Raw genomic sequence first — 15252 nt, forward strand, 5'->3', positions numbered from 1 at the left:
CTCAGAGGGGAATATGATCAGTGGTACACAGTTTGCAAAGTGAAAGTAGGACATTGGAGGAACTCTTCAAATTGTTTAAGTAAGCATTCATACCTCCAGGCAGTGATGACTTTTTATCAGAAGAAACGCTAGGTAGAAAGCCGTGGTCTGCTCCATTTATCTGCTGTATAGTACCCAGTTCAGTATCTCAACTCAGTAATTTTGAGAAGATTTCCCATAATACTGAAGTGCACAGTAGATTGACAGCTGTACCTGCTGGCATTACAAACACACATAGTATGTAGTAGATTTGCGACCCAGACATGGGAACGTTCCAGGGAATGTCGGTGTTTCCGGCAAAGGTCCAGCAACTAAAATGTTTTGGCTGTGGTGTCCCGAAATGCATAATCTATAACTGCCTGCCTTGCAATACAACTTCAATATTTTTCCGCCAAGGGGGGAAATTTAATTGTAGCCAGGGAAACTACCAACATGAAAGAGCAACAAATACCCTTTAGGGTTTCTCAGGTGGTGGGGATCAATAAAAAACTGCCACTCAAATTTGGCAGAGTGAAACAACAGAATTATTAAGATATTATTGAGTCAATCTAAGATCCCTGGGCATTTCTGTGGCCATAGTCTCAAAGCCATTGAGACATGAATGATTCTGCATTGATTACCGAAATTGAAAGAGGTGACTTCTAAAGCCAAAGACATAAAATCCTGACTGGAGGAGTATTTAGACTTCCTGTTAAATAGCAAGTAATTAGCACAAGAGATCTAGGCTGGATTTTTTCTGAGGCTGCAGGAGTCTTACCACCAGGGCCAAAAGCGGGGGTGGGACTGGGGCTGCATTTTAGAGCCAGCAGATAAGTAGATTCAGCAGTGCCACTGCTGGGGTTGCATTTAGAAGACAAAGAAGAGGTATCCATGGACCTGCACCCTCAAAGTAAGGTTAGTGGGATCAGGAGGCTCTGGGTGCCAGTCAGGCAGGCCCCCCCAAGGTGTGCTGTGGTTGCTGGGGGCAGGCAGCGCTGATGCCATGGGTGGCCATTGCTGTTGGGGTGCCCCTCCATGAGCAAAAGAGTGCCTGAAAAGAGGCCTACCTCCAACACCTGCCCCCACCCCCCTCCTCCCCCCTCCCACAGAGCCTGCTGGGAGGCAGCTAGGGTTTACTTCCCACAAGATGGCACCTTCCCCTCAATAAAATGCCTGCAAAGGCAGGAAGAGCCCCTTAATTAGCCACTTAAGTGGCTCAATTGGGCTCCGGGCAGGTGGGCCATCTGCCACCTTTCCTGCTGCTGGCAAAATGGTATGGCAGCAGGATGGTGTCGGGTATGTTACTCGATACCTTCCCATGTCATTTTGTCTGCCTTCCCACCTCCCGGCCTGTCCCCAAAGTAAAATTATGGCCGTAGATTCTGGATATTTACAAATACTGTACATCTTGTCAGTAGTATTTTCTCCAGTTGAGGACTGTTTCTGTTACAGGTACAATAATTTTGTATTGTGTGATGCTCCTGCTGTGTTCCAGCAACTTACATATAATTTGCCTGCTGGTCTGATTTACGTCTCTTGCACAGCATATCTGGTCAAAACTGTTTTGTTGTCATCCATGATTCTTCACCACCTGAAGAATTGGCAACAGGTGGTCTCCTATCTGCAGAAAATAAAACCCTACTAAAAAGAAAAAAATCCCAATTCTTGAAAAACAAATCAACGCTCTTGGAATGAATTGTTTCTCCTCAAGGCATCTTGTAAAAGTAACAGCTGTAAACACATAGATAAAAGCAAAAAACTGCGGATGCTGGAAATCCAAAACAAAAACAAAAATACCTGGAAAAACTCAGCAGGTCTGGCAGTTAACGCTTCGAGTCTGAATGACCCTTCAACAGAACTAAGTAAAAATAGAAAAGAGGTGAAATATAAGCTGGTTCAAGGGTTGGGGTGGGGTGGGGGGTGGGTAGAGATGGATAGAGGGCCAGTGATAGGTGGAGGTAACCAAAAGATGTCACAGACAAAAGGACAAAGAGGTGTTGAAGATGGTGATATTATCTGAGGAATGTGCTAATTAAGGGTAGAAAGCAGGACAAGCAAGGTACAGATAGCCCTAGTGGGGTGAAAGAATCGAAAAAGGCTAAAAGGTAGAGATAAAACAATGGATGGAAATACATTTAAAAATAATGGAAATAGGTGGGAAAAGAAAAATCTATATAAATTATTGGAAGAAAAAAAGGGGGGGGGGGCCTGCAGTAGATATCCTCTTGTTTTGCACCCATTATTATCCAAAATTTATTGTTACTGACTACGCAGAGTCATCTGATAGCATGATTTTAGGAGGGCTGTAAGAAGCCATTCATTATTGTGTGCTATATTGTTGCATGTGCTGACAAGTGCACCTCTCCAATCATTTGAAGGATAGACTAGTTACACTTTAGGGAAAATAGGCCAAACATATATCTAATTTAATCAAGCTATTTTCTTTTACAAAACAAAAGTGAAATAATAGAATAACATTTATAGTGAATCCTGACTCAGTTCAATTTATTTCTATAACACTTCTTGTAACATACAAAGTAACAAAGCTGTCCCCATTAACTGATGAGATGACTTTCCTGACCAGAGAATTCCAAGAATTTAAATTAGAGGTCATTTTCTCTCTAGATCTGACCTTTTTACCAACAGTCCCAAAATATCTCAGATTATGTATTTCCTTGTCCTTTGTTTCCTGGCTGAAAAACCAAGCCTGACCTTTGATTGTCACTCATCTTTACAACTTTGTGGAGTGGCCAACTGTGCCACGAATTAGACCAGCTACCAACATCCAAATGGTAACTATGTACTGCTATCTTCAAATGATTAGGCCATCCTGGCATTATAGGTGTGGATGTTCACTTGAATTTTTCAATGAATTTGATCTGTTGTCTCAGATTGAAGTGGACTGTGAATTAGAGCTAGAAGATAACTAATGGTAGGTTTACCTTTGTATGTGAGTTCAACTCGAAGCAGATATTAAATATAAATTACACCAAAATCCTGCTGTGGTTAGATAGTCAAAAACCCCAAATTTCCCCCACTTAAGACTGTATTGAATGCTGGACAGTTTCTCATACTGGTATGATAGTATAGTAAAATTATTAGCGATTATGCCATTATGGCAGCACCTTTGATAGCAATCGCAGTCTCCAGGTTGCCACAAGAATCTATTGATGTTGAAGGTAAACCTACATACATCACCTTACATTTTACAATTTTAATAAAATTGATTTGTCAGATCGGATCCAGCAGCAGCTGTGGGTCAATAATAAGACACACATGAAAATTTGTTTTTTGACATTTGCAAGCCAACTCTGATGAAGACATTTTGCAACTGAAAAAGAGTGGCTGACAGAACCCACAATTTGGGTGATCAAGAACTTGGAAACCCACTTTGATAGAACTCAAATTATTTTCCAAATGAGTAGAAATTACAAAAGCAAAATACTGTGAAAGCAGGATACATGAAGTAAAAACAGAGAATGCTGGAAGTACTCTCCAGATCTGGCAGCATCCATGGAGAAAGAAACAGAGCTAACATTTCAAGTTGATGATCTTTCATCAGAACTGGAAAAGATAGATATGCAACAAGTTTTAAGCAACTACAGAGGCAGCAAAAGTGGGACAGAACAAAAGAGAGGGTTTTTGATAGAGTGGTGGACAGGAAAGATTAAATGACAAAAGGAATGATTGTGCAAAACAAAAGGAGATGGTAAATAAGAAGTGCAGGTAAATCAATGTTGCACCCGGAAGTATTTGGGGCCTCGAGTGATGAGAAGGGGGTGGGGGGGGGGGGGTGGTTGGGGTAAAGGGCAGTGATGCATTTCCTACACTGGATTGGGAAGGTGGCATGGGGAGGGGAGGGGTGTTAAGGGTAACTGAGGAGTGGATCAGGGTATCGTGAGGGGAATGTGCCCTTCGGAATGCTGAAAGGGAGGGGGGGACCTATGTGTTTGCATTGAATTCATTATTTACTTTTGTTTTCCCTTAAACCTAAATGTATTATAATCGGTTAAATTGCCACTGCCAAGTTTTCTTTGAAAGTTTTTCTCCAGGTTATTTCGTTAGCTGTCAGCCTCCCAAATGAAAATAGAGTTGTTGTTGTAAAGGCTGGCTCAGAAATTTGACTGCACTATCTTTGAGCGTGTGAAAGATGCAGTAATTTTCTCTGTGTTTGAACAGTAAGAAACAAGGTTCGCTGCATATTGTCCTCAGGCCTCACTATAACGGCGCTGGTGCGGCATCAGAGCCCGCCGGGAACAAGCAGTGCAACAACAGTTGCTGCTTGTGTCGCCGTGACCCTCGGTTCAATGGGTCCAGGGACCACATCAAACATCGGGGATCAAGAATGAAGGTGGATTGGAGAAGTGGTGGCAAGTAGTTCCTTTAGTGTGGGATTGGTAGGAGCATTCCTGTTCTGCCTGGCTTCACATTCAAGCATGTTAATTAACTTCTTGATTGGGGCTAGCAGAAAATCTTGAATCTTAGTTTCCATGAGTTCAGTCATTGCTGGTGCTAGCTGCCTCAGGGCAAAGCAATCTTGGAAAGGGGGTCTCAAAAGAATGTTAGGCCCATTACTTACATATGCAAAGTGTTATGACCACGATGGGAGGAGTGCATGAATTCTCAAGCCCCACAACTCTGCAGGCTGTACCATTAGTTTAAATGCATAATTTTCTCACAAAATGGTCAATTGTTAACCTATACTCGTAGTACTCAGAAAGAAAGAGACTCTGACCAGGGTTCTTTAAAAAAAACTCAGAACGATTAATTTATTATAAAACAAATCTCCTTTTAACTAAATTTCAAGAACTGTTTGACACCCGATTGTAATCTTGAAGTGTAATGAACTAACCCTTTTAAACTTCCCCAGCACACACACAGACACAGACAAACAAAAGACACACAGGTAGTCTCTGCAGAGTTGGGCAGATGGAAAAAAAACTCTCTTAGAAAGAAGGAAAAATTAAAGTTCACGGAGTTCAATGCTGTCGGTCTGAAGTTCCCTCAGGTGAAGATGTGCTGCTAGGCCTAATAGATTTCGGGAAGTTCACCAACGATGCTTCAGTGTGGAGGAGAGTATAGCTAGACTGATTCTTCCTGTCTCAGATAGCAAGTCCCAAATTATGCAGACAAAATACACTCAGATGAGGATTATCTGGCTACAGGTCGAGAACCAAACATGGTTTCCCAAAGCAGAGGGGGGTGAGCTAGTCAGGGCAGTCTTCTGTTCTCAGCCTTTCCCCAACAAGACTGAAAGCAAAACCACAGGTTCAAACTTAAGGTTTGCCTCTCCATGTGGTTGCCTTTTTGTCTTCCAGCTTCACAAATTAGTGTGCTTTGCAGTTCAAAACTAACAAACAACTCCTTCTCAAGTACCGTACAGCTAAGGTAATTTCTTGGAAGAGGCCTGCTTGTTGACAGTTCCAAAGGGCAGGATTTTTGGGTTGGTGGGCATGGTGGGCAGACCCAGGGGCTGCTGGGAAACGGCCCGCACCCGCAATCATCCCCAAACTGCGTTTTCATGCTGGCTGGTGAATTAGCGCCCAGCCAGTGTGAAAGGCGTGCTGAGAAGCTCAGCACTGCTGGGGTGGGGGTGGGTGGAGTGTGAGCCCAAAAGTCTGTGCATGCGTGGGGGAGCACGCACTGAAAGCTCCCTGAAGGCAGGGAGCTGCCTCAGGGAGCTGAAGAATTGTAAAATCAAGAATAAAGATTTTGAGAATGTGAAAAACATGTCCCCACATAAGACTCACTCACATGAACAAGTACATAGTAAAAATGCTGTCAAAATATATATTTTTTTAATGTTGGAAACTTCATCCCGCTCGTGGATGAGGTTTCCTAAAAGATCCAAAGGCTGCCTGACTGATTTGCCCACCCGGCAACCGTAAGGTTGATTGATTAATGGCCTTAATAGGCCTCTTAATTGTTGGCAGGCACACTGCTGACACTCGTGCACGCCCGCCGACAGAACTATCGTGTGAGTGCACGATTACTTCAGGACGCTCACCTGACATCATCGCGTGCTATTTTACGACCAACCAGGTCAGGTGCGCCCACCAGTGGGACTTAAAATCCTGCCCAAGGTGAACCTATGACCCTTTTTAAAACGCAGTTCTCGGGCCACCCCCAAATGTCCCAATACTGCAATGTCCTTTCACATGTTAAAAAGAAAACTCCTGTTTAAAGAGATATGATTCTAACAAAAGGGTTCGTAACACCTGTTTCAAGTTGAGAAGATAAATGCCATTATATCATCTCTGCTGGTGTGATGTGCAGTTCTGATCTATCACCCCTGTACTCATCAATCTACATTGCCTTTGTGGTCAAGCAACATCTCAATTTTGTTTCGGTTCCTGCAGAGACCAATAACTTTTAAAAAGAAATGAATTTCCCAAACGACCAATGGAAATAAACCGAAGGGCAAGATTTCACTTTTTAAGGCTTTTGCTGCAACAAACAGTCTAAAATCAACAGAGATCAAACAGGCATCTAATACACCAAATTAAAGAAAAAGGCAAGTTTTGCATTCACTAACACATTGAAATATGTCTTATGAAACACTTTTACGCAATGCCATGCTTCTGGCTGATATGTAACATTACAGGGACAGTTCCACAATCACTCCCAACTCACCAGCTGAGGTTCACTTCTCCCCTCCACATCAGATCGAAACTTTGGGCAGAACTTTGCCGTTGGCGAGCAGGGGGCGGGACCCGTTCACCGACGCGGGATGACGTCGGGCGGAACCCCCCAACGTCATCCCGCTCCATTTAAATTTTCATGAAAGGTTGGGGGGGGGGGCAGCAAAATCAGCTGCGGGCCCGCCGACCTGTCAATGGCCAATTGAGGCCATTGACAGCATCGTTTAAACAATTAAACGACCTGCCCGTCCAACCTTAAGGTTGGCGGGCAGGCCAGGAGCCCCGGTGGCAAATAGAAAAAACATGAAACCTCATCCACCGGTGGGATGAGGTTTCATGCAAGGTTTTAAAAATTTTAATAAAGTTATAATGTAAATTATGAACATGTCCCATCTCATGTGACATTGTCACATGAGGGGGACATGTGAGGGAACTTTTTCTATTTTTAATCTTTTTCAAAGTGGAAGTGACCTCCCTGAGGCAGCACTTAGTCTCAGGGAGATGTGCGCTCTTTCGTGCCCATGCGCGAAAGAGCATGCTCTCGCTTTTGGGGAATCCCCCCCTCCCCGCCCGCACAGGAAGCGCATAGTGCTTCCCACCAGATGTCACACTGGGCGGGCCTTAATTGGCCCACCCACGTAAAATGGCCGTGCGGCCCGCTTCTCTGGCGGGGGTCGGCTCCCCACCCGTCGGAGATTGGGTCGGGCCCGTCCGTCCGACAGGCAGAAAATTCTGCCCTTTGTGTTCTTCAACAATTGTTCCACTCAGACTGAGTTTTCCCAGATACAATTCCCAACTGCAAGGACACCTTGATGACTTTCTGTTCTTTAAGTCTTCAAGAGCCCCATTTGTTCCCTGTCTTTTGAACAGCAAACAAACTCTCCCCAACATCCTACTTGGTCTATAGCACAAAAAACAGTCCACCTGCTTCCATACAGCAGCAGCTTCCTTGCCTCTGCATCTCAAGCAGCAGCTGTCCTTTTACTGTGAGATAGTGTGAAAAGCTAATGAAACTCACACTCCATTCTCAATGGATTTCTGTTTGAGTTTCTCTCCCCTTGCCAATCGGATCAATTGAGCATGCCTCTGAGCTAAGGTGTTTATCTGTTTATCATTACTTCACCATTCCCCTTTACCGAATGTTCTGTTTCCCCTTAAGTTAAAAAGAACCTTTTAAACCATAATTGTCTTGTATAGCTCAGCATTCATGATAATTTAAAAATTCTTATCTTTGTTTTCAAATCACTCTGTGGCTTCGCACTCCCTATCTCTGGAATCTTCTCCAGCTCCACAACCCTTCAAGATATCTGCGCTCATCTAATGCTGGGCCCTTTTTATCCCCGATTTTAATTGCTCCACCATTGGTGGTTGCTATTTCAATTGCCTAAGCCCTAAGCTCTAGGGCCAATTGACCACGATTTTAAGTTGCCAGTGTGATTTTTAGCTCGTCGCGCGGGCAAAATGGGTGGGCGAAATTCATGTTTTTATTGTTTCCTCATCCACGGGCAGGACAAAAGGCCCCCGGAGCAACAGCACTTTCTCTCTCATTGCCAGTCCTTTGCTGTGTGAGTACAGAGTTGTCTCAGAGTTTCTTGGCATCTCGTTTGATTGTCAAGCCTGCATTTCAGCATCTCAGGTCCTCATTTTCCCTGGAAGGTTCCTCTGATTATTGCAGCCCAGTGCTCCTTCATTTTCAAGGCATTGCTCCTCTGCATCCTTCTAATGGGAATAGTGTATTCTGCTGGTGGAACCTCCTCTGAAGAGGAAGAGAGGGGCAGGAGGGAGAGGAGGCCAGGTGGGCGCAGGCAGCGTCCCAGGGACAGTCCTTTAAGAGGAGAGGCAGGGGCTCAGTTGGTGCAGGGCAAGCAGGGAGGCCAAGGCGGGAGGGCACACTGAAGACGCTACTACCCAGCATCTAGGGTGTTCAGGCAGCGCTCCAACTACCTCCAGATGTCTGAGGTTCAGTGCCACAGGAGGCTCTGCCTCTCAGGGACACAGTGACAGCAATATGTCGCATGATAGTCTGGAAATCACCTCCAAGTGCGTAGGCGGACACCCCATGTCAGTGACTTTGATGGTCACAGTGGCCCTCAACTTCTATGCCATCAGTTCTTTTCAGGGCTCAGTGGAAGATCTGTGCAGTGTTTCTTAATCAGCTGCACACAGTTGTGTCAAGCTCGTGACTGATGCCATGTTTAGGCACGTCCGCACATTCATCTACTTCCAGACAGATGAGGCGAGGCAGGTGGAGAGAGCACAAGGCTTCGCTGCAATGGCTGGGTTCCCCTGTATCCAGGGTGTAACAGATTACACTCACGTGGCCATCAAGCCGCCAGCAGGTGAGCCTGGAGCTTTCATCAACAGAAAGGGTTTCCATTCAATGATTGTTCAGATTGTCTGTGACCGCAGGACACAGATTCTCCAAGTTTGTGCCCGTTACCCTGGGACCTCACACGATGCTTACATCTTGCGCACTCGCAGGTGCCAAGGCTGTTCGTGGCTCCTGGGTGACAAGGGCTAACCCTTGAAGAGGTGACTGATGACCCCGCTCCGTTACCTAAGAACTGAGGCCAAGGAGAAGTACAACAGGACTCATGCTTCCAATATGGGCAGTGGTGGAGAGGACCATCAGGCTGCTGAAGATGTGCTTCAGATAACTGGACCGGTCAGGGGGAGCATTGCAGTATCCTCCAGAGCATGTCTTCCTCATAGTCATCTCGTGCTGCGCCTCGCACAACCTGGCTCTGGCAAGGGGGGACCCACTGGAGGCTGAGGAAAGCGAGGCTACTCCACAGGCCATGGAAGATGACTCAAGTCGTAGTTAAGAGAAAGAGCCTGGGGAGGCGCAGGTTGAGGACCTCGAGGCAGAGGACAGGAACCTTCATGGAGGCAGGAACACCAGGGATTCTTTGATGCAGCAAACCTTCTTCTAGGCATCCAAGGCATTGATGCCTCGTTAAGCCAATGGCACTATCTCCTTTGTTAACAATCAATAAATGAGAACCCAACACATTACGCCAGCACCATACAACGCCATACTTTTACAAGCTGGTGCTGCACCTGTCACCTATTCATACCATCCAGCCAACTCAGCCCATTTAAGTCAAATAAATGTTTATGGTACTTCACAAGAACGAACAAAGAACAAACAAAGTGTCCATCCCTAACACAAGAGTTAAAAAAAAAACGCAAAATATGTCACCTGTGACACACCCCTGCTGTGCTCAAGGTGCCTTCAACTTACATCCGGAGGTGCTGTGACTTGGTGCCTCTGCCCCCTCGCTGACAGTGGCGTTGGAAGCAGCCAGCTCTGCTGTCCTGGTGGCCCTGATGACCTTGGTGGTTGTCCTCGGGCTGCTGGAGCCTGAGTAGGCTCCACCTGGGAGGGTGCATCCAGCACCAGGGCTGGGCACTCCTTTGTCATCGTGGCATCATCAGATGCAGCGGCCACTGGCAGAGGGGTGAGGAGCTGGTGCCCTCGTTCAGAGCACCCTGAGGGAAGCCCACATAGATGACAGGCAGCTCGTCTGCCAACGTGAGGTGCGTTTGCACCTCCCTGCTCACCATTGAAGGACAGGGACCTAACAGGGAGACTAGATGCCTCATTCACCTTTCACACTGGCATTAACCTCCTGAGGTCACTACCTGTGTGAGAGCTTGCAGGCCTGAGAGCAACCCTAGGAACCCCTGAGCCTGCTCCTGAAGCTGCTTCTCCACGAGAGTCATCACTCTCTCAATGGAAGGAGGGTCATGGCAGAACATATGCTCCTCATGGACTCCTCCATGATAGAGGCCATGGCATGAAGACCCTCATGGTTCTCTGCCTGTCCTCCCCGCGCATTCTGCTGGACATCCAGCATCTGCCGCCTGATGGACGATTCCAGAGGCTTGTCATCTGCCTCAGACGCAGCATGGTCCTGGTCTTCAGTTGTGCTCCCACTGTCGGCTCCCCGGGACCTCTCTGCCTCTGCCAGCTCCTCATGCAAGCGTGATATGCCCTCACCACTGTGCGTTACCCTCAAGCCGAATACCTAATGTCCACCGATGTAGTGCCTGGTTCAGAGAGATGGTGTGACGCTGGTGCAGGTGTGCTGTTTTCCTCAGAGCTCAATGGGGAGTCCTCAAGGTCGCTGGCAGCTCCTGCGGATGGTGCATCTGCGGGAGGAAGGCAAAAGATCAGTACATTCAATCATCATAGTCACTATGCATGCTAGGCTGGCTGAGGAACCGTGGAGACCTGCTGCATGGTGCCACCTGCATTGGAGCTTCAATGGGCTCTTTGGCTATGACAGTTCAGTTTCTGATGAGAGGAGCCCGTTATGTTTCCAGTACCCACCTCACACCCATCTGTCACCTGCACTCTTAGCTTCATCCGAGACCTCCATCTCACCAGGACCGGAGGAGCGAGCTGGCCGGTGGCATTCAAGTTCCAGTGTCTCACTCTCATGCTTAGTGAGGAAGCACAGATTTGGCAATCCTCCACCTGTTCTGCGGTGCTCCGTGGCGTTATGATTCCTCTTTTCCTGACAGGGAAAAGTAGCCTCTTATTGCTCCGTCTCCCTGAAGGCCCTTTCCTGAACCCCAGCCACTACCACCACCAGCCCCCCCCCACCCAGGCAATAGGCGGGTCATGTTACTGTGGCAGATCTCATCCTGCAATGCACTGAGGTCAGTCGTGCTGACATCCCAGTCTTGGCAGGGCAGGCTTAAATGCCAGTTGGCATTCACACTCTTAGACCCTTGAACGTTCCGATAAGTGGGCACTCGACTAAAGTTCTCCTCACAGGTCCATGCCATTTCTGCACTTACCCTTGCTGACTGCAGCAGATCATTGAATCTTTTGCTTTACTGAAGCCACATGCGGTGCACCACGTTGTGCCAGCTGACCAGGGTGGTGACCTCTGTCTAGGCCTTCTTGGTCAGGTGGGGCAGCCTTCTCTTGTCACCCTGGGCATTAAGATATGCCACCTGGCACTGACCTCTTCCACCAGCACTCCCAGGCGCTCATCTGAGAAACGGGGGGCAGAGTGCTCACCCAGCTTGCCCTCCTGCCTTCCATTACCTCTAGGTACTGAGGCCATAACTGCGCACCAGGACACTTCTTGAACAGCTTCCAGACAGCTCCCTCAGCCTCCCCAACAACTCCTGGCAGCCTTCCGGGAGCTCTTCCATTTTTGAGCACCCCGACAGGTCCCCGTTGGACCTGGAGCTCGAGACGTTCATGCCCCCATGCATGGCAAACGCATCGGGCAGTCGCATTTCACGCTGGGCGGACCTTAATTGGCCACCTAGCGTAAGATCGCGTTTACAGCATGATCTCGGTCTGGAGCAGGTTTTACATCTGCTTATGGCTACGCCAACCTTGGGCGCACCTTGAGGGTAAAATTCTGGCCAATGTTTCACTGCTAGTGCGTCTGTTGTCTCTTTGAATGCTGCATTTGCAAACAATGTATCTTGGCCAGTTATGTAGCACAATTTAGAGTTCTGAAATGTGAAAGCATTATCTGCAGCAACCTTAGCTGTTGTGTTCCATAGTGTGGAATATCATGAGCAGGCACATGCAGGCACATCTCTCTTCAATAGCCCCAACTTGACTTATCTCAGTACATCCTTGGTCCATAGTTCCATTTCATCCTTTGCCTCATCTGGTATGTTAAGAAAAAAACATTTTTCTTCCTTTCAGTTGTTAAGGATTGCAAACTTCAACATCTCTTGGGTGCCAATGCCCTTCCAGATTCTTCTGCTTCATTTTCCTCTGACCTAATTTCTTCTAATCTCACCCCTTACTGTGTTTTCAGTACCCCCTCTGAACTTCCTTTTCTGACCCCAAGAAGATCAGTTCTGAACAAAGGCCTCAACTTGATCTGCTTGCACCTCCACTTCAGTGGATTTTGGGTTCAATATGATACTCATTATCTGTTACTTTTCTCTCCGCTTCCACTTCTTTGGCCAAGTATCCTCGCCTGCATAGCAGACCCTTTCTGCTGTCTTCAGAATTCTCATTCCACTTGGACCCGTCCTTTTGACCTCCTTCCATGCCTTTTCATTGAGAACTGCTGGCATGGACGTCCACCATCTCAATTTCTCCACCCCCTTCACTCATACTGACTCTGACCTTGCAGTAATCTGTTCTTTCAGATCCATCCTTAATGTTGTCATCAAACCCGTTGACAAGAATGGTACTTTTGTTGTTAGGTTATCGGCTGGGCCTCTACCTAGCTGAGGGTGAACGGCAACTCTGTGACATCCTGTCCTACCTTCCCCAGACCATGACCACATCAACAAATATCAAGCCATTGTTTCCAAGACTATCACTGATCTCATCTCATCTGGAGATTATCCATCCACACCTTCATTTTCATTGCTCCCCAATCCCACACAGCCTGCTTCTACCTTCTTCGCAAGATCTACAAATAGAACTGCCCTTGTAGGCCCATATTTTCAGCCTGTTCTTGCTCTATAGAACTGATTTCTTTTCATCTCAACTCTATTTGTTCTTCTATGTCCAGTCTCTTCCCCCCTACATCACTACTCTACCGACACTCCCCACTACTTTAACAGTTTCCAGTTTCCCAACCCTAACTGTTTCATGTTTGCTATGGATGTCCATTTTCTGTACACCTCCATCCTCCGTCAGGACAGTTGAGGGGAACCTATTTCTTCCTCAAACGGAGACCTAGACAGTCCCTATCCTCTTCAATGATTGAACTTGTTCTCACTTTGAGCAATTTCTCTTTTAACTCCACCAAAAGGTGTTCCTAGGGGAATCTGTATGGATTCTAGCTATGCCTGCATTTTCATGAGATATGTGGAACATTCTTTGTTCCAGACTGAATCAGGGCCTCTGCCTCATCTCTTTTTCCAGTGCATTTTGATGACTGAATCAGTGCTGTTTCCTGCTCTCACCACGAACTGGAAATTTGATCAGTTTGCTTCAAATTTCCACTCTTACCTCACCCTCAAATTGTTTGTCTCCGACGCACTCTTCCTTTCCCTCCCTTGGCTTCAATGTCTCCATTTCTGGAGATAGGCTGTTGACCCAGTGACTTCCACAGCTACCTTGATTATGCTTCCTACCATTCCACTACCAGTAAGGACTCTATTCCATTATCTTAGTTTGTCTGTCCCTGTATTTATCTATTTTGACGACGCAACCTTCCATTCAAAGCTTGAATAACTCTACGAGCTGAACTAGCTACTCATTCATACCTAAATCAGTCAGGAAAACAGGTACCCATGAATAATGAACACTTTTTCCTCAACGGATGCCAGTTTGTGGAATTAAATGTTAGGCTAAAATTAATAGTTATGATAAAAACAATTTGAGGGTGTGGATTTGAGCAACACATTGGGTTAAAATATTGCATTTTAACTCGTGAATTGCTAGTTTCAAATCTAGCATGGATTGATGGAATGAAGATCTCACTTTGTAAGCTGTAAGGCCCTTCTGCAGCTTTGATTTATTTCCCATTCCGTCTGAATCAGCAGCGTGAACATGTCCATAATTTGGCAGCAATTAGATCGAGATGTTTTCCTTGGATTTTTTTTAAATTATGCATTTAATTGTTGATGCAGGTGAAGCGAGGATCTACTGAACATGAGTGATGACAAACCTTTTGTTTGTACCGCTCCTGGATGCGGCCAGGTAATATAACACTTTTTCTTCAATTCCCTTTTAGTGTGCAATTGTATATTTAAGTGCGTGCATGAACTTGCAAAATGTAAAAGTGGTTTTGCAGTGTGATTTACTCTTGTGCATTGTACTATATTAAGTAGGATAGTACAGGACAAAAATGTTGTTTTCCTTTTGGTGCAGAACCTTGTTTAATATGTTTGAGAGCCTGGAGAATTGCAGCTTTCATGTTACAGCCTAACCTACGACACTTGCATGTACTGGCACTTAGCCTTCTGATTTCTACCCTTATGTTTTATAGCAAAAAGGTTTACACTTAATAAGTTAGAACTAGGTTATACAAAGTTAAAATACTGCTTTTCCATGTTTAAGACCTAGTTTTGAGTGCAACTCAAAACAGCTGGGATGGAAAGCTTTGCCGTCGGATGATTGTAAAAGTACTGGGGAAGTAATTTTTGTGTTATCCAGCTTCTAACGAACTAAATTCCATTCCACAAACTACCTATAATTCTGAACTAATTGGTGCTTTAACTGTGTCAGTCATAGCTCAGTTGGTAGCATTTTTGCCTCTGAGTCAGAAAGTTGTGAATCCAAGTCCAAATCCAGAAAGTTTGCACTACAATCTGGGCTGACACTCCAGTATAGCACTGAGGGAGTACTGCACTGTTGGAGCTGCTGTCTTTCAGATGAGATGTTAAACCAAGGTCTGTCTCTCATGTGAACCTAAATAATCCCATGGCAGCATTTCATGGAAGAATCAGGGAGTTATTGTCGGTGTCCTGGCTAATATTTATCACTTAATCAATACCACAAAGGCAGATTATCTGATCAACATTATGTGCTTGTGGAAGCTTGCTGTGTCCTGACTGATATTTATCACTCAATTAATATCTGGTCACTAACTTGTGTTTGTGGAAGATGGCTGTGCACAAATTGGCTGCTTCATTTCCTACATTGCAA

The 15252-nt window shown here is 45.9% G+C and overlaps 1 protein-coding gene across 3 annotated transcripts in view; it reads left to right on the forward strand.

Annotated features, from left to right (window-relative positions):
* Positions 1 to 15252, forward strand: part of atf2 (activating transcription factor 2) — a 194520-nt gene that overhangs the window by 47926 nt on the left and 131342 nt on the right. For all 3 annotated transcript variants that reach the window (XM_078552057.1, XM_078552059.1, XM_078552058.1), the window contains exon 2: positions 14235 to 14304. In XM_078552057.1, the coding sequence (XP_078408183.1) occupies positions 14257 to 14304 (48 nt within the window). In that variant the 5' untranslated portion in view covers positions 14235 to 14256. The remainder of the gene's footprint in view (positions 1 to 14234; positions 14305 to 15252) is intronic.

The sequence above is a fragment of the Cetorhinus maximus genome, chromosome 11 (assembly GCF_964194155.1).
Source record: "Cetorhinus maximus chromosome 11, sCetMax3.hap1.1, whole genome shotgun sequence".
In the NCBI taxonomy this organism is placed as follows: domain Eukaryota; kingdom Metazoa; phylum Chordata; class Chondrichthyes; order Lamniformes; family Cetorhinidae; genus Cetorhinus; species Cetorhinus maximus.